We start from the raw sequence: 20,174 nt of genomic DNA, 5'->3' as shown, positions 1-20,174 counted from the left end.
TTGTTGTTGTTGTTGTTCTGGTCTTTCTGTTTAGTTTGGTACTAGATGACAGTGGTTGCAGCAAAACAGCTTTCCATCCTGCATAATAGAGGCTATGGTGAGGCCATTACTGGGGGAGAAATCCACCTTGAACCCCACCATTCTAAAGAATGATAGGCCAGTTTCCAATATCTCCTTTTCTAGAGTGTGTGGTAGCCTCCCAGATCCAGAGATTCCTGGATGAAATGGATTATCTAGATACTCTTCCTTGCTTGCCACTGTTATAAGAGTGTAAACTTGTATTATGATTGTATTAACAATTTTTATGGAAGTCTTATTGATATTATTTAGTCAGACATTGTGTTGTATCCTGATTTTTTTTGCTACACCTTGCCTCATTAATGCCACCCCGTTTCTTCTTTGATTGTCATTTCCAGAGTAAACCCCAGTGTAATTATCTTTCTGAAAATGTGCCATCCCTGTCCTCTTTAGCTTCTTCACACCAAGTACAGCTATGGCTATGCATTCCATTCTTGTTTTACAATTTCTTGCTTTCTTGCTTTCCATGGTTCACTCTTCTCACATTTCGCGTTCCTATTATATACATTGTTCAGCTTGAGACTTTTCCTTCTCCTGTGAGCATTGCTGCAATTAAATGTCCTTTCAGCTTGAGTCCATTTAGAAACAGAACTTGTAGTTGTCCTCTACTCTTCCCCAGCAGTTCATTGGGTGTCTTCTGGCCTGAGAGACTCATATTTCAGCACTGTATCTTGTTTTATTTTGGATTGTCTTATTGTAGGGTTTTCAAGGTGAGAGTTATCCAGGAGTGGTTTTTCTGGGTTGTTGTTGTTGTTGTTTGGGGGGGTTGCATAGTACTTTAGCTAATATTCCACTGCCATTGTCTCTGAAAAATCCTCCTTCAGTGTCAACCACTACTGATGCTGCCATCCAGTTGCATGTTACAGTTTGACATATTTAGTCTGGCTCAGATTTATTCCCCACTGATAGGAAGTTCTGGTCTGATACACAAAGGTCCAGGCAGACGAAAATGTCCCTGGGACTTGCCTACACTTCATCTAAATAATCACAACTCATGTTATATGCATGTAATTTAAATGGAGGTGCTCATTTACATTGGGAATTGTATGCCAAATTTTGGCTGTGCCATTTCTTTCGTGTTAAGTGTACTTTTTTCAAGCCACTACAGGAATTGTCTTTTCTCCATATAGATCTATACTTCCATGTTGGTTTACAAATACACCATTCATGCCTGATTTCTAATTTATACAAACAGTTCTTTCACACAGACCATGCTTGGTCAGGATTGTGGTGGTCATCTTTTGAACTTCCAGGTCACACCCATGAAACTGCTTCCTGTGTTGTTCTTTCATATATTCTGTGTCCTTTATAGTGCTGACGCTGAACCCCTGCAGTCACTTTCCATGAGATGGAAGATATCATTAGACCATTTCTTTGTACTTCTTCAGGAAAGACCAAACTGGTTTTACCGACCTTTTTTTTAATTTTAGGGCTCCTAATTTTATCTGTATCATAATTGTTTCTGTTGTATTCTCTTATAGTTGTTAATATTTTTTCTTTTTATCTTGTGTGCAATCTTGTGAGGATTCAGTAAATAAACAAATAGACACATATGTATTTTTCTTACATACTATTTTGTTTTTACTTTCAGACATCTAATAAATGCTAACTGACATAACTTCGCTCACCAAAATGGTAGACACAGAAAGCCAGCTTTGTCCCCTTATTCCCCTAAAGGAGGAGGATCTTGGCAGTCCGTTGTCAGAAGATTTTTTGCAAGACATGGAGAGTATAAAAGAGCTCTCACGGTCTATAAGTGGGGACAGCTCAGGAGCATTAAGTGTAACAGACTTCCCATCATTGGGAAATGGACCTGGGTCTGATGGATCAATCATTACAGGTAAGAAGTATGTCACATGGAATGGATGTAAAGAACTATGCATCTTATGGATGAAGCAAGTTTAAATGTTTCAATTTCTATACTGTTCACATGAAAATTAATCATTTGGAAATAAGTGCATGTATTCTTAATTCAAAACGGCTCTACAGATTTTGGTAAATTATGTGTTTCTTTTGAATATGTATCACTTGTCATTGGCTGCAATTCTAAATTATAATGATAGGAAATACTGTATATTGGACTCATTATCACAATACTAATTGGTATTAGAAATTTATAGCACCAGTAAAACCTAGAGGTGGTTTCCCCGCTCTCTACTAGTAGGTCACATTACATTAATGGTAATGCTATCACATTTTCTCATTCATTTTATTTTATTCTTTTTGGGGAGAGAGAAATAAGGAAAGGTGGTGAGTGCTTGAAAAAGATGATCAGGTGCACAAAGGGTAGAAGTCCTTTATGCTAATACACAGGATCCCATCCCAGGAGAGAGGCAGGATGTAAATCCAAATAAATAAATAAATAAATAAATAAATAAATGCAGACAAGATATTTTCATAACCAACACACTCTTACTCTCTTGCACGAGAAGCTGTATCTGTATACATTTCCTCTTATGCACAGTTAACTAGATATAAAAGTCCTGTATCCAGTACATCTGGTCAGTTTGAAGAGAAGAAAATAGGACATATACAGTTTAAAATAAAATAGGCTTCCATGTTTTTTTTAAAAAAATATAGTGGTTTCTACAGAATCAAAACATTGAAGATTACTAATTTAAATTCTCATGTCTTTAAACCCCCTTATTTTCCAGAATGAAATTAGATGGTTTATTTACAGCCTACACATGGCATTTTCTTTTAGTGTGTATTGATGACCTTTGGAATAAATGCTGTTGGGCTATTGGTAAAAGTGGAGCCTGACGCACATAGGATGGAATAAATTTCATTGCAGTTGCTCCAGATAACTGGACCTGAATTAATGGGTTCAAAAATATTAAACATTATAGAAAAATCTCTGGTGTACAAGGTCTTTGATAGTGGAACAAATTGCCTTGGAAGGTAGTAGACTTCTTCATGACATGTTTTTAAACTGTGGTTGTGTGACACTTATCAAGGATGTCACGGCTGGAAATTTTCTGCATTGTCAAGGAACTTCAGTTTGTGATTTTATTTCTATCTTATATGCAGAATATAGAATCAAAGGCCCTGTTTACATGGGCCATTAAGCACGAACTCAGTACGTGCTAAGGTTGCCCGGGAGCGTCCTTTTTAGACGCTCCCTAACCCTAGTAGGTACTGAGTATGTCAAAATGGTGGCGCCCTGTCTACATGGGTGCTGCTGTTTTGACGTAACAGCCGTGTCATGTCCAAATGGCGCGGCGTGGCCGTTACCTCTTGGCGCCACTGAATGGCGCTTGTGGCGCCCTTTCAGCAACGCCCAAAGGAGCTCTAAAACAGAGCTCGTTTCACGCCGCATATTGCTGGCGCGGCCTTTACATTGCCACGCCAACGATACTAAAGAGAAAGGGGCTGAGCGGCCCCTTTCTCTCTATCTCTCCCTGCCGCTATCGGGATGTCCTTGGGGCATGAAGCCGCAAGGACACACCTTTCCAGGCCACGGGAAAGCAGCGTTTTGCCGCTTCCCCGAGGCTAGGAAAAGCGGCAGATCGGGGCCTCCAGGGCTGCCGCTGTGGGAGCTCAGGCCCTGATCCGTCGGGGAAAGGGACAGGTGCAGGTTGCCCCAAAGGGACGGTCTGTATCTCACCAAAGTTTCTTAAACCTTGGACCTTTGAGATCCTTTCCAAATCTGTGAGAGACATACATCCCAAAAAATGTTTCTGCATATAACTCCAGAGAAGACAGGAGTTATGTACTATTTTACTTCCCATGGTAACTATCTTACACATTACTGTTTGATTGTGTAAACATTTTATTCTTACCTGTTTATTTGTATATCTTTTAGTACATACTGTATATTTTTAGCTTTGTATAGTCTGTATATAAGCTGTGCATGTTCAGGCTATTCATACGTATCTATATTGTATTGTGGTTTATTGCACTTAGTGCACTATAATAACATTTTATATATGTGTGTGTAGCATTGTTGTATTACTATGTTTTGAATATTTTGAAACGGCCCTCGGGCTATTCAAAAAACTTGTTTATGTTACTGAGGAAGAGGGGAGTTTTACAAGTGGGGAAGGGATAAATACCCTTCCCAGTTTTCATACCATGGTCTTTGTACTATATTGTTCCAGAAAGCTGCCAGCTGCAAACTTGAGTATTTGTCACTATAGGATGGGAATAGAGCATACAGGTCTAGCAGAGGTGGGGAAAGTGTCCCTTCAACCCTATATTCCTCCCCCTTCAAGATACTAGGTGTAAGAGACATGACAAGGTAAATTCCTTGCTAACAATCTGAAAGTTCACAGATTTCTGTCTGGCAGTTTGGGGAGTGGCAGTGTAATTTACATTGATTCACAAGTTTGTTTTCTGCATATATAGGCTTCCCAAGTACAGTAGAGTCTCGGTTAACCGACCTTCCATTATCCGACATTCTGGATTATCCAATGTCCCATGCTTCTTTGTGAGCGCGCCTCATGGGTGGCACGCTCACGAAGAAACATGGGATGTCGGATTGGGGACAACAGTCCCTCCCCTCCTCCCTCCCTCCATCCTTCTTCCTTCCTTCTTCCCTTCCCTCCCTTGTTCCCTGCTTACCTTCCCTGCTTGGGCCAGGCCTCTCCTTGGCAGCTTTGTTTTCCTCAGGCCGAAAGGAGGCCGCAGACTCAGGAAAACGAAGCCTCAGGAAAATGAGCCCTTTGGGGGAAAGGGGAGGTCCGGGAAGAGGAGGACCAGGCGCGTGCTCTGGCCTCTTCATCCCTGCCTCCTTTTCCTCTCCCCCAAAGGGAGCCCCTTAAGGGAGAGGAAGAGTCTGGGACAAAGAGGACAGGGCCCATGCCAAGGCCTCTAACTCCCAGCCTGCCTTTCTTCACCCCGAAAGGACTCCTGAGAGTCCTTTTGGGGTGAAGAAAGGCCCAGGAAGAAGAGGGCGGGTGGACTCCTCCTCTCTGGGGAGCTTTGCTGGTCCTGAGGCGTCCTTCTCCTCCTCCTCCTCCGTGCCAGGCTTTGCTTTCCCTTCTCCCCTTCCCTTTCCCTCAAAGGGCTCCAAAGAGCCCTTTAGGGGAAAGGGAAGATCTGCCCCCCGCAGAAGCTGCCGCAGAGGAAGCAGGAGGGAAGGAGGGAAGAAGGAGGGAGGGAGGAGGGGAGGGATATTTGTCCCCAGTGGCGGCACGGATGCATGCGCACCGTCATTGGGGACAAAATGACCCTCTGGATTATCCAACATTTTCAGGTATCCGACTATCAGTCAGCCCTGTTTATGTCGGATAATCAAGACTCTACTGTATGTGGAAGTAATTAACTTATTTTGGGTGACTCCATTTTTCCTTGGTAAGCCTTCAAGTCAACTGAGTTGTTGGCTAGAGGAAAGAATTATGGTATTCTCATGTTCAGCATACACCTTTCTCTTCTATCATCTACCTAGTTTACCTTCTAGCCTTCATCCCAGAAGTCAGTCAACATTTCATGGCAGCTGAATACACTGAGCCTTCCTCGGGCTGATAATCAGAGAATTCAGCTTACTGTTTGTATACGATGATGATGAAGGTAGTATTTTGTTAATATTCCCCCTTTAATTTATTTTCTTTTTTTACTTTCAGACTCCCTTTCACCAGCATCAAGTCCTTCATCAGTGAATCTTAACACAGTCCCAAGCGGCAAAGATGAAACACCCAGTACAGCATTAAATATTGAATGTAGAATATGTGGCGATAAAGCTTCAGGCTACCATTATGGAGTTCATGCATGTGAAGGTTGTAAGGTACTGTCCACAATATCTAGTGTTTAAACTGTAATACAGAATGGCTATTCATTGCTTTGTAGAGAATTACTGAATAAAAGCAATAGTAGAAGAAAATTACAAAAATAACTAAAAGTAAGCATTTCAATCAGAAATGTATTAATGGGTGTGTGTGTACTGGAGGGCTTTGCAAGTTCAAAATGGCTTTGGGGGGGTACGCATTTCCTATCCCTGCCATAAACCTTCAACCCAACAATCTTACAGGAGACATGGTCCAAATCAGCCAATTGTCATGGAGGTTATGAGCAGCAGTGGTATGCCTAATGTTTCTGCTGTTCATCACCAAAGTGCCGGTGAACATAGTTATTGGGTGACTACAAGCCTTTCCTCTCCTTTCACAATTCCTTGTTTGGAGCTTATGGGGGAAGGTAGAAATAGACCTGACAGTAGTTCTGATACTTTGGCTGATACGCCAGCTGCATCCTTCCCTGGAATCGGGGGACCTGGAAACTGTGGTACATGCGTTGGTAACTTCACAACTTGATTTCTGCAATGCACTCTATATGGGGCTTTCCTTGTGTCTAGTCCAGAAACTTCAGTTAGTTCAAAATATGGCAGCCAGGTTGGTCACTGGAAAAACCAGAAGTGACCACATAACACCTATCTTAAAATTGTTCCATTGGCTGCCTATTAGTTTCCAGACGCAGGACAAGGTGTTGGTAATGACCTTTAAAGCCCTACATGGCCTGGGTCCAACTTTCGCCTCCTTCCGTATGATCCACCCCATGCACTCAGGTCCTCTGGGAAGAATCTATTGCAACCCATAAAGGCCAGGTTGACTGCAACTGCCCAGAGGACCTTTTCTTCAACCATTCCCAGATTATGGAATGGCCTGCCAGAGGAGATCTGTCATATTACCAGCTTGGACAGCTTTAAAAAGGCTGTCAAGAAGGATCTCTTCTGGCAGGCCTTTCCTGAATAGCAAACAGGCCACTAATTCAATCCATCATCTCACTAAGTACTCTGTAGCCCCATTTGCCCGTCTCTGATTATTTTAATGTATTGTTTTAATGGTTAATGTGTTTAATTGATGTTTTACAGAGGGAGAGAATAACTGGGATATTGGGGATTGTATGCTTTCTTTTAATTGTAAGCCGTCTCGATTGCCTTCTGACAGAGAGGTGGGGTAAAAATAAAGCTATTATTATTATTATTATTATTATTATTATTATTATTATTATTATTATTATTATTATTTATTCTGGGCTTCCACGTCCTGGTGCTTAGTTCAGACAGAAAGGTCTGTACCAGCTCTTGTTTCCAACTCCTAATTTAGAGTTAAGGAGGGGATTGTTGTTCTCTTTCAGGGAGACACAGTGTGAAATCAGAAGTAAGACCAATGTGTTCATTGAATTATGTACCAAACATAGAGAGTTGTACTTATCAGAGCAAAAAGGTCTTTCACAATGCATTTTATGTCTAACTTTTACATAATGTTTGCCTACTGTTACTCCTACAGATGGCTATACAGAAAATAAAAGGAGGGAAAGTTTGACACAATGCCAAGCATGTTTGTTTGAAGTAAACTCTCTTACTGGGGCATACACCCTAATAAGATTTTTTAGGATTGTGGCCTTAAATGTGAAATTTAATTTTAAGAAGCTGCAGTGTGTCTAATCTGTTCTTTCTCCAAAATTTTCACAGGGCTTTTTTAGGCGGACAATCAGACTAAAACTTAGCTATGATAGATGTGATCGCAATTGCAAAATTCAGAAAAAAAATCGTAACAAGTGCCAATACTGTCGTTTTCAAAAGTGCCTTTCAGTAGGGATGTCTCATAACGGTAGGTAAGAGTAACCATAATTATTATTTTATCTCCGCTGTGATCCAGATTGAGAATAGATCATCACAGAGCATTCTTTGACTCTTGGAATGAAAACCTACTCAAATGTGATTCAAAGCAAAATGGGGTTGATCCATATATAGTGTGCATATTCTATTCACACAAGGATTGTTTTACACTTTCTGCTAAAGCTGAAACTAAATCCAAGGGTAGTCATCTGCTTGCAGAATGACTTATTTAAGCATAAAAACTGTTTTAAAACTTGCGTAACAAAACACTGCACTGAACATTTGCACAAATACTTTTCAGTGCTATTTTTCTTTTGTGCACTGTTCTTCAGGTCTCTTAATATGAGGATATTAAAATGTTAGAAAGGCAAATTGTGTTTGTTTTTGTTTACTGAGCAATTCCAGACTTTGGTAAAGGAGCACAGGAGAGTGGTTTGATTTTTCTTTCATATTTGAACCCAGAATGAAGCTTAGGATAGCAGTAGCATTGCTTTTATGCCTTTTTTTTTTTTTTTTTTGGAGTGTATTAATCCTAAACCCATTGCAATGTAGTATTTTGCCACTGGATTTATTTGTGTGTATTGAGACACAAGCAACTTCTGCAGTATCATAAAGAGTCAACAAGGTATATTGGTTTGTGTATTGGACTATTACTCTGGTGACCAGGGTTTGGTTTCCAGCTGGGCCATGAAACCTGTCGGGTGACCTTGAGCAAGGCATATGCACTGAACCTCAGAGGATGGCAATGGCAAAACTCCTCTGCACAAGTCTTGCCAAGAAAACCCCGTGAGAGGTTCGTCGTGAGGTCACCATAAGTCAGAAATGACTTAAAGGCACACAACAACAACAAGAAGCAATATCATAACGGATTCATCATCAAATTTGTATACAACATTAGAGTATCAGTTTTGCGGCTACCCTTTATCAAGTTACATGTATTTTATTTGTTCATTTGGATATATCATGTGAGCTTAAAGTCTCTAAAAAGTCTAAGAATATTAGACTTTGTATTTTTATAGTCTTCTGTTAAATTAACTGAAAAGGAGCCTCCTTTCTTTTTCTTCATTATTGACTACTTCTAAATGTGAGTCTTTCAACACTTCTGCAAAATTCTCAGAGTGTATCTCTATTACAGAGTTACAGAAATACAGTACTAATATATATCTGACAGAATCTTGTTGATTGGTGAATATTTAGAATGTATTTATAGACAGCTCCAGTATAGTAGTGTATTGGAGCACTCAGGGACATGTATTGGAACACCCCAGCAGAGAATTCCAAGTACCTCACCAAATGACAAATCCCAAGGTAGTGTAGGACGGAATCATGGCAGTAATGTTGGTATTAAACTGGTATATCTCTGCAGTACAGATACACTCTAAAGCTCCAGTTTCATTGGAATCTTAAAGATTGCTTCTTTGCTTGCTTTTTGCACACAACTGCTCACACTTCTGTTTCTCTTACTCCCTCTCTCTCATGTATTATATGAGTGTATTTGAATAGATTTATAGTATTATATTTTGTTGGATTTAAGTATTTTCTTCTTCAATTGTGCTTTGTTTTTTAACATGTTGTACCCCACCTTGAAGTGAGGGGGGAAACATCATCATCATCATCATCATCATCATCATCATCATCATCATCATCTCACCTTGAATCTTCACTGTCTGTCCCTCTTTTTCCTCTTCCACATGGCCAGTCAGTCTCCCATCTCTCTTACTCTCTCCTTCACCTTGACCCTTTGTGGTGTACTCCTCCCTTGTTTTTGCACATTAGTGCTTTTTCTCCTTTCGCTCCTATTTTTTGGGGCCTCAACTCAGCTGTCAGAGTTCACCCCTCTCCTATTCCCTCCTTCACCTTACCTCTTACCATTGCAATGTGCCACTCTCTTGCTTCTTGTCCACTGCTGCTCACACAGCTTGCTCTCCTATTCCCCCTATTCCCTTCCTCACCTCGCACCCTCACAATGAGCTTTTGGTTTTTGTTTGCTTTTGAGGCACTGCTTGCTTTCCTGTCTCTCCTACTGCCTCCCATGTCTCACTTCACATCATTGCTGTGCACCATTCTCTTGCTTTTGGTACACTGCCACTCACACCAGTTTCTTTCCCTTGCCTCACACCCTTGCTATGTGATTGTCCCGTCCTTCTTGCACTCAGGTGCTCTCGCTCCTGAAATTTCTGGTTTCTTGCAGAATAATTTTGACAGAAGAATGTCTCCATTTAGCCCTATATCTTGGCTTCAAGGGATAGAGAGGGTTTGGAATCCAGTTCAAGCAAGCAGTGGGTAGCATGCCTAGAATCCAGATAAATCCTAGATATCCAGTTGATAACTTGATGGCCTTCCATATGTCTGTTGGGCTGCTGTTCCCATCAGCTCTAGACAGCATAGCTAGTGGACAGGGATGATAGAAGTTGGAGCCCAGCATCATCTGGAGGGCCACACATTTCCCCTCACTGCTCTAATAAATACAGTCAAAACACCTTTCAAGTTCTCTAAAAGGCATAAGGACAAGAAATTTAAAATAAAATGAAATTATAAATTCAGATTTTGGGAGTTCAGTTTCTGGCTACATTGTGAAATATTTTACATGCAACATAACATGCTGGTTCATACTGTTCGTACAGTTTTATACTGTAAATTGTTTAATTGCATTTCAAGGAGGGGGAGGTATTGGGAATATGTAATGTATATTTTAATGTTGTAATGTTGTATATTTTAATGTTGCGTGGTGCAGAGAGGTGCTTTAAAATAAATTTTATTATTATATGACTACTCTAACTACATATGGCTCCAGGGCTTCACTTTGACCACCCCTGCTTTTAATCTGGGAAGAGAATGACTAGTGCAGATGGTAGAGGCATTCTGAAGAACTCAAACAGATCTTAAAGGATTACACACACACACACACACACACACACACACACACACACACCCAATGGAGAAAGAACAATAAACTGAGCTTTTTTAATTTCCCAGTGAGTACGGGGGTCAACATACAGAGTGAAAAGGGAGATATCACCTTTGGAACATGATCTAATTCGATGGGTTGATCTAATCCTGATGCTGTTGGTGCTAGGATCTGATACAGTGACTTGTAGGATTAGGTCCAGAACTGAAGAACAAGTATGTACATTGTTCTACTTTAAATGCATGTTTTTCCCTCAGCAATTCGATTTGGTCGGATGCCAAGATCAGAGAAGGCAAAGTTGAAGGCTGAAGTTCTAACAGGTGAACACTGTATAGAAAATTCTGAAATCGCAGATCTTAAATCGCTTGCCAAGAGAATTTATGAAGCATATTTGAAAAACTTTAATATGAACAAAGTCAAAGCCAGAATCATCCTTGCAGGAAAAACCAATAACAATCCAGTAAGTATTTACTACCAGAGTATATTTAAAAAAGTGAGCTAAACATACATACACATGAAAGATAAAATCAAAGGTTCAGTTTAAATCAACCTGACCTTTTTTGAAAAAGACATTTTCCTCCTCCTCTGTCAAGAGGAAACACTTCTTTTGTGATAAACGCATGCATTATTACAAACTTTTTTAAAAAGGGAGTTTGGGGTTTTATTCAAAAGTGCCAATTTATGCATACATGTATGTATAGCTGATTTGAGTAACTGCTTAATCTATTAAACCCACACAATCAAAGTAAATTTAATCACAAGACAACCATGCTTATTTTTTCCTTAATGATTTTTGGGGATTTATCTTGTACGCTTCAGTCATTTCCCATGGTAGCTTGCAACATTTAAAAGAAAAACAGAACATTGATAAATACATTAAAAAATCACAATATAAAGTAGTATAAAACTGTATTTAAAAGCAGCATGGTTGGATAATTTGGAAATTGGTAACTAAAAACAGAGGGGAAAAAAGCTGTGATCATATGATGAAAAAGCTTTCCCAGGGATTGAAACTTGATCATTCTTGGCATTTTAGTTACCGGACTCTCTTGTACTAGTTACCTGTATTTACATGGGGTAAGCTGCTGCTTTTAAGTTTTTAAAAGTTGTGAGACATTCATTTTGTGGATCTCCCAGGCTTTGTGTTATTTGGGTCACAGGTAGACAGGCAATGTAAGGGCCATGGACTGTAATAACCCTAGTAAAACTTTCTATTAGTGGTTTATTCTCAAATTATATGTGATGGCCATACGAACTAGATGGTATGGGCTGGTGTTATATAAAAAGAAAAGTGGAAAGATTGATATAAAAGCTCTGAAAATTTAATGGTTTGACATCATTACAGACAGGTTAAGTTCCTTAATATGGATAATATGGAACCTGACTTTCTTTCTAAAATTAGTATATAGCTCACATGCTTAAGCCAGTGACTTCCTCTGCAGTTCCCAACTCTTGAAAATCTGCTATAGGTTTTGGGCATGGTGTGGGTTATCATTCAAATGTTTGCTGAAACATATTAAATTGCTCTTTTGTGTGTGTGTGGTAGGAACTTATCCCTATTCTTTCCACGTTAGATCAGCCTCTGGTACCAAATTTAATGTTAAAGAAGTAACGCACAAAGTAGTAACACATCTGCTTTGTTACCTGAAGTCTACCTGTATGACTATCAAAATGCTTAATGTTTTTGAAATTATTGTATGATAAATCCCCATCTTATCAAATAGTGTAATGAACTTGAATTGAAAGAGAAGTTTTAAGAAACGGTTTGATATATTACATTGTTGCTGTTACGGTATTTACTTACTATTACTGTCTTTTTGTAGCCATTTGTTATACATGATATGGACACGTTGTGTATGGCAGAGAAGACACTGGTGGCAAAACTGGTAGCCAATGGCATACAGAACAAGGAAGCAGAAGTTCGAATCTTCCACTGCTGCCAGTGTACCTCAGTCGAGGCTGTAACAGAACTTACAGAATTTGCCAAATCTATCCCTGGCTTCTCAAACCTAGACCTAAATGACCAGGTGACTCTACTAAAATATGGGGTTTATGAAGCAATTTTTGCCATGCTGGCCTCTGTGATGAACAAAGATGGGATGTTAGTAGCCTATGGAAATGGTTTTATAACTCGAGAATTCCTCAAAAGTTTAAGGAAGCCATTTTGTGATATTATGGAGCCGAAGTTTGATTTTGCAATGAAATTCAATGCGCTGGAGCTAGATGATAGTGACATATCTCTTTTTGTGGCTGCTATAATTTGTTGTGGAGGTAAGACTTAAGCTACTATTATTTACTGTCTAAGCTGCAATCTCTTTTATGTCCTACATTTTTTCCGATAAGAGTTTTGATTATTTACTTCAGCTTGTCTCCCACTGTTCTTCAGTAGGACTCCAATTACCTAATTGTAACCAAAAAAATAAGTTAAGTTCAATGAAAAATGATACATGAATAAATTCAAGAATTGGCAACAAATAGGAAATTTAGAGAAATGTGGAACAAAAGAAAAAGAAAAAAAACCCAGAATATTGCTAATAATTTTAGCAAGAAATAAATAAATAAATTTCTAATAATTTTCTGATAATTTTGTTTTTATCTTTCATGGTCATAGTATGGACTTTGCTTTTCTCTCTCTTTCTGCTTTGTAATAATCTCCCCTGCTTTCTTTTGGAGTTATTTCAGGGTTTAAAAAACACACAAAAGAATAACAGTAAGTAACAATAAGGGAAGCAGTTAACAGGTTGAAAATAATATATTTTGGATAAAAGCTGAAGTATGTTTATACTGATCTCAGGTTGTTTCTGAGTTTTGATTTGTTAAAACCATACTGGCTCTCACAACTACAATCTGGGAGAATAAGTATCTCTGTGAAAGTAAATTTTGGAACATGAGCCAACATTTTCTTGTCAAATTTTTCACTAGATTGAGTATGCTTGTATAGTGGCCTGATTTGAAGTAGTCTTGCGGTTGAGAAGTTGGGTATAATTAAAATTATTTTCACAATTTGACTGAATACCACCACCTTATTATAGTGCCATCAGGTAATGACTATTTAATCAGCAATGACAAGTACAAAAAGAGGTTCAAAATTTATTTTACAGAGTTAAATACATGCTAACTGTTCTGGAGAGCCTGTGGTCAGTTCTCATTGAAGTGGTTGCTGAGCAGGAATGATGGGAGCTGTGGCCCAACAACGTTTGGAGGAATCTACAGATTCTTCACACCTGAGTTAAAATGTTACCTAAAAATAGAATTTAAAGTGGGAGGAATGCATAACCCAAGTTATTCTCTTACAATTCTCAGGATAACTTGATACCAGAACAAACCTTTCTTTGCTTCATACTAATTACAAGAACAGATTATTTATTTATTTCATTTGGAGCTTTAAGAAAGGACTCGCATCTCTCTTCAATGAGACGTCAGTGCCCTTTAACAGAGACAGAGCCCCTTGTATAATTGTGGGATCAGCACAGGTTACTGCGGTTGTTTAAGACAAATGCATTTCTTTTCACAATGAGATAGTTAAAAGGGGTTCAAAAAAAGAGGCAAACATTGGCTGGCTCATGCCCATAATCACCAACAAAATAAGTAGTTAAAAATAAGGCCTTTCATTAAGTTCTTAAGTGCAGATAAATTCTTGTCACATATAACAGTTATCAATAACATTTTTATTTTTGAGAACAGATCGCCCAGGCCTTGTAAACATTGGACACATTGAAAAGATGCAGGAGAGCATTGTTCATGTACTAAAACTTCATTTACAAAGCAACCATCCTGATGACATCTTCCTCTTTCCAAAACTCCTACAGAAAATGGCAGACCTCCGACAGCTTGTCACAGAGCATGCTCATCTTGTTCAGATAATCAAAAAGACTGAATCTGATGCACACTTACATCCTTTGTTACAGGAAATTTATAAAGATATGTATTAAAGTTGTTCTCGATTTGTATGATATGTAAAGAAAATAGCAATACTAATAGATGGGAGCAAATAACTTTGCACAATTGTTTTCTGCTATGCTTTAATCTCAAATCACTAGTGAACCTAAAATGTAGGTAACTGGAATATCACATTTCTTTTGCCGGGGATTGTTTTTAAGTACTTTTTAAAAGTACATACAGTGGGCCCTTGGTGTCTGCTGGGGTTTGGTTTCCACCCCCCCATCCCCCAAATGGATATCAAAATCTGTGGATGCTCAAGTCCCATTATATAAAATGGTGTAGTATATTGGCATTCCGTATATAAAATGGCAAAATCAAGGTTTGCTTTTTGGTATCTGTTTTTAAAAAATATTTTCAAGCAATGAATGGTTGAATCCATGGATACAGAGGGCCGACTGTATAAATATGGCAGTAAGCTGTGATTTACACAAAGTTAGGGCAGCAGTAGAAATTTAATCATGCCACGTGTGAATTTTCTAAAATTATGGCTTCTCATCCCTTGGTTCTACTACTGCAAGAAAACTAGCAGTGTGGACCAGGATACAGAACTTCTTAGGATGGCTGCAAGGCCTTTCTTCTAGTTTCTCTAAGCTGCATTGTCCTTGGGCCACATGGGAGTTTCAGAAGCAGTTTGAGGTATGAAATGATGGGAATAGAAAGGTCTGCTGCTGAAAACTAGAGAAAAGGGTTTGCCACTGGTTATACCCAGACTTTTCATATCTAAAGATTGTATGCATCTAAATTATTTGTTTAAATTCTGTCTTTCATACCAGTTTGGTGTAGTGATTTGAGTGTTGGACTACCACTCCAGGACACCAGGGCTTGAATCCCTGCACAGTCATGGAAACCCACTAGGCAAATCTGGACAAATTACACTCTCTTAATCTAAATGGAAAGCATTGGCAAACACCTTCAGAATAAATCAAGCCGAGAAAAACCTATGATAAGGAGTTGGCAGTTTGAAGGCACACAACAGCAGCAGCAGCAGCAACACCAACATTACTATCTTTCTTAGAAACGTGAGCATTTGGTGTTAGATTGGTGTTCACAAAAGAGGGTTTTTTTAAAAGTTATCTTTTTGATGATGGTAAAATCCTAAGTGATTACAGTACTTGGAAAGAGGTTAACAGAAAACAAGGTTCTTGTATAATAAGATTAGCATTGGTTGACCAGTAAAAATTGATTATTTTTTTTTAAAAAAAAGTGAAAAATTAGTATAACTTACAAGATAGAGGTCGTGCAGGATTTCTACAATTTGTTGTATCCTGCATTCCTAAAATAGTTTTGGCTGTATGAAAATTTGATTTCAATCAATTATTTTGTGATATATGAAACCAGAGCTGGCGACAATGTTTTATCAAACCAGCTGAGAAAAAGGTTTGCACTGAGATGAGAAACAGAAGATGGAATAGTAGACATCTTTCCAGCACAGTAAATTCTGCTTGGTTGCAGCAGGAAGGTTTAGAATTTTCATCTTCGTAAAAACTTAGCATCAGTCTATTATTTCTGTAATCATTAATTAGCAAATTGAACCAGCAGGTTATCAAATGAGGCATTTCTATACTGCAAAGTAGAAAAGAATCTTCAGCACTAAGCTAGTTGCCCTGATGCTTTTCATAAAGATATGCCCAGATAGATCTCATAATATCATAGAACCATAGAGTTGGAAGAGACCTCAAGGGCCACCAAGTCCAACCTCCTGCCATAGAGGAATACTGTACACAATGAAAGCACCTCTGACAGATGGCCTTCCAGCCTCTGTTTACAAACTTCCAAAGAAGGAGAATCCACCACTCTCCGAGGAAGCATGTTCCACTGTATAAAAGCTCTTACTGTCAAGATGTTCCTCCTAATGTTTAGGTAGAATTTCTTTTCCTGTAGCTTGCATCCATTGTTCCATGTCCTGTTCTCGGGAGTAGCAGAAAACAAGCTTTCTCCATCCTCAGTATGACACCCCTTCAACTATTTAAACAGGGCTGTCTTATCACCTCTTAACCCTTTCTTCTCCAGGCTAAACATACCCAGCTCTCTAAGTCTCTCCTCATAGGGCATGGTTTCCAGAGCTTTCAGCATTTTAATTGCACTTCTCTGGACACGCTCCAGCTTGTCAACATCCTTTTTGAATTGTGGTGCCCAGAACTGGACACAGTATTCGAGTCGAGGCCTGTCCAAAGCAGAATAGAGTGGCACTATTACTCCCCTCGATCTAGACACTAAACCTCTGTTGATGCAGCCTAGAATCGCATTGGCTTTTTTTAGCTGCAGCATCAGTGTTGACTCATGTTTAACTTGTGGTGTACTAGGACTCCTAGATCCCTTTCACGTGTACTTTTGTCAAGACAGGTGTCCCACCATCCTATACTTGTGCATTTCATTTTTTCTACCTAAATGCAGTACCTTACATTTCTCCCTGTTGAATTGCATTTTGTTAGTTTTGACCTAGCTTTCTATCTATTAAGGTAATTTTGATTTCACGCATGCAATTCTCAGAAAATCCCAAGTAACAATTTGCATAGACGCTTCATCTTGCAGTATACAGTATTTCAATAAAATACACACATGGGATTTTCAAAGAATTGTTGGCAATTTTTAAAGAGAAGTGACTGGTTTGTATGTTTATGTAAGGATAACCCATACTCTCAAAAGTACACTTAGTTTCTATAGTGCTCCAGACAGTATCTGCTACATCAATTTTATCAACTTAATGTGATTGTTGTAAACTGCATGAACGTTCACTGTGAAAACTGTTGACTCAAGATGCTTGAAAGATCACTTTCCTGCAGGAAAAATATTTAGATTTCCAGCTGGAGATGAGAGGTTGTCATTCATATATATTGTACTACATTGCCTTTAAAGACTGATATATTAATACTGTTTTTACTTGATCACTGGTTTTAATAGTACTTCCCTTTCACTGTGTGCCCTTACCTGTAGTGGCCTTGTTTATAACCCAGAGTAATCTAAAATAATATGGATTACATGTTGGAGGGTGTCCAGGCATTTTGTTTTTCGTTTCAGCCTAGTGAAGCTCTCCACGATTTCACAGGCTGCAAGTAAGACTAACAAGTGCAAAAAGATCTTGGGAGAGCTTTCAGAAACTTCAGGTATAATGTACGCTAGTGCATATCAATAGAAGCACTGTCTAAAATATACTTGCACTGTTAATCAGAATACTCAGGACTGGGGTAATGATTCAGTAAGTTGGGGGAAAACTTTGTTTCCTAAAAATGAAATCATCTACCTCAACAAATTATATAAAAAATCAAACTGCAAATTAAGTTGCTCACAAAATTGATAATTTATCTGTTAAAAGGCTTGGGATGGCAAATCCAGTTAAACCTAAAATAGCTATCACACTGCTTTTCTTATGCAAGTAAAAATAAATTATTTACTGAGTAGCTTTAAAAGCATCCTTTTTTTTTTTTTTTGCATCTTTTCATCCATGTTGCTTTGTTACTGCCTATTTAACCTATGATTCTCTGTATCACATTACCTTATGGCTAATCATTATTGTTGTATAATGTAAGGAGTGCAAAGAGGGAGGAATCTCCTGAATTTCTAGGATACTTTTAAGTGAAGTGCATGCCTCTGTACCCTGTAAGACAAGGACGGCTCCTCTCTCAAACATTTTGCCTATTCATAAACATTAGGACATCTGGAAGAAAAGAACATTCCTTATCTGTTCCTTAAAGGCTATTTTTATCCCCATGACAGCTTAAAGTTTTTTTTGGTTTTTACACGAGAGCACAGATTTATTTTGCTGGTTTATTGAAATTTACTTCTGCATCCTACAAATATGCCTTTTAGCTGGCAATATAGTAATTTTTTGCTTCTGTTCTCACAAATGTCTTAAGCCATAGGAGATTCCACAGAGGTGAGGTGGTATCTTTGGTGGAGGTCTGTACTCAACTTCCTGCCCTCAGTAAGGTAAACCTACTGAGTTAGGTAAATGTACACATATTGATAGTGGTTCACAGAACAATATTTAAGAGTTGACTTTTCACCATATTATGAAATGGATGATATGGTAACTCCAGTAGCCAGGGAATCATTGGTATTATGCTAAGGTGAAGTCTGCTTTTAAGATGCAGTATTGTCAAGCGTGTAGCTATGGGGAGGGAGCAAAATAAAAGCATTCCTCCCACATAAGAATCCTACCCACCATTAAGTTTTCCTTCAGTCTCAAATTTATAATATTGTAGAGAATGAGACGTTAAAAACCACTTGCTCCTAGAACTCTTACATTCACTGTGTTTGCATTCACTTGGTAACTTTGTCGACACCTTTTTGAAAGTGATAGGAGGAAAATCAATTCATTTGAGATGTGCTGGAGTAGAGTTCTATGGATACTGTCAACTGCTAAAAAGACAAATGAATGGATTCTAGAGCAAATCAAACCTGAACTCTCCCTAGAAGCCAAAATGACCAAATGGAGGCTGTTGTACTTGAGTCATATCATGAGAAGGCATGACTCATTAGAAAAGACATTAATGCTAGGTAAGGTAGAAGGTAGCAGCAGAGAGGAAGAGCACATTACAACTGAAAAATCATTCAAGGAAGCCATGGCCCTGAGTTTACAAGAACTGAACAGGGTTATCAAGGATAAAGTTTCTTATAGATGTCTCATTCATATGGTCACTGCAAGTCAAGGACGATATGAAGGAACACTCTCTTTTTAAATAATCAACTAAAGTTTTAAATTACTGCAATGTTAGATATTTGAGGATGGAAGGAACATTTCAAGGATAGGAGCACAATTCTTATTTGGGGAAGGGCAGTGCCTTACAGACTGCCTGAAAACGGCGGTCTGCCGGCGCCGTCATTTGTGGCGGCAAGGAGCCCCAGTGGCCAAACTGCGAGGCTCCTCGGTGCTGCAAAAAAGAAGCCCCAAAATGGTGCTTCTTCTTGCGGCATGCTAATGACGTCACAAGGCGCCAATGACGCACTCACAACATCATTAGCGCCACACGATGTGTGGACGCTAAGCGTCCGCTACGTCAAGATGGCAGCGGCCATGTAGAACAGGGGCTGCCATTTTGTATGCACGAGCACATAATAGGGTTAGGGGCGTCCGGAATGCAAGCATTCTAATGTGGTGATTTGGTCAACATCCATTCTAATTACAACTATCTTTATTGATGGATGTTTGCAAGACATAAATTGTGCCTCATATTTATCATTACAGCAGTGTTAAAATTGATGATTTGAACAAGGGTACCAGACAATATGGTCTATAACTTTATTTTCCTGTATAGTTTTTCCCCTGGTCTAAGGCAGCAATAAAGCTAAATCTGTCAAAAACTCTGTCAGATATATTGCTCTGAACTGTCAGTTGTATTATTAGGTTTGCTTTCTAATGCTTTGTGTTTCAGTCTATTGCAGGTCATCTTGCAGTTCTTAAATATGTGCTGAATCAAAATTGGAGCCAGCAGAACATTAGACTAAAAGAAAAAAGATACATATACATTTAGAACAGTTTTCACCAGTGACTGTTTTTTGTAACTGTAGTTCCAACAGTCTGCATAATATGACTTATGTCAATAGGATTTAATTGACATTTTCAGGCCATGTATACTTAACAGTGATTGTTAAAATGCCAAGGCAGAGACTCAGTGCAGTCAGGGCGAACTTAGTAATCCACAAGAGCCCTTTCTTGTTCAGTTATGTAACATTAGCTGGAAACTGTTGCTG

At 38.8% G+C, this 20,174-nt stretch overlaps 1 protein-coding gene across 7 annotated transcripts in view; it reads left to right on the top strand.

The window, feature by feature from the left end:
- Nucleotides 1-14,766, top strand: part of PPARA (peroxisome proliferator activated receptor alpha) — a 54,777-nt gene extending 40,011 nt beyond the window's left edge. For all 7 annotated transcript variants that reach the window (XM_042468968.1, XM_042468967.1, XM_042468964.1 and 4 more), the window contains 6 exons: nucleotides 1,670-1,918; nucleotides 5,643-5,803; nucleotides 7,487-7,625; nucleotides 10,799-11,001; nucleotides 12,365-12,812; nucleotides 14,226-14,766. In XM_042468968.1, the coding sequence (XP_042324902.1) occupies nucleotides 1,681-1,918; nucleotides 5,643-5,803; nucleotides 7,487-7,625; nucleotides 10,799-11,001; nucleotides 12,365-12,812; nucleotides 14,226-14,473 (1,437 nt within the window). In that variant the 5' untranslated portion in view covers nucleotides 1,670-1,680 and the 3' untranslated portion in view covers nucleotides 14,474-14,766. The remainder of the gene's footprint in view (nucleotides 1-1,669; nucleotides 1,919-5,642; nucleotides 5,804-7,486; nucleotides 7,626-10,798; nucleotides 11,002-12,364; nucleotides 12,813-14,225) is intronic.
- Nucleotides 14,767-20,174: the final 5,408 nt, after the last annotated feature.

The sequence above is a fragment of the Sceloporus undulatus genome, chromosome 5 (genome assembly GCF_019175285.1).
Source record: "Sceloporus undulatus isolate JIND9_A2432 ecotype Alabama chromosome 5, SceUnd_v1.1, whole genome shotgun sequence".
NCBI classification, from domain to species: domain Eukaryota; kingdom Metazoa; phylum Chordata; class Lepidosauria; order Squamata; family Phrynosomatidae; genus Sceloporus; species Sceloporus undulatus.
The sequence above is the reverse complement of the archived record's forward strand: the minus strand, read 5'-3'. Positions and strand labels throughout refer to the sequence as shown.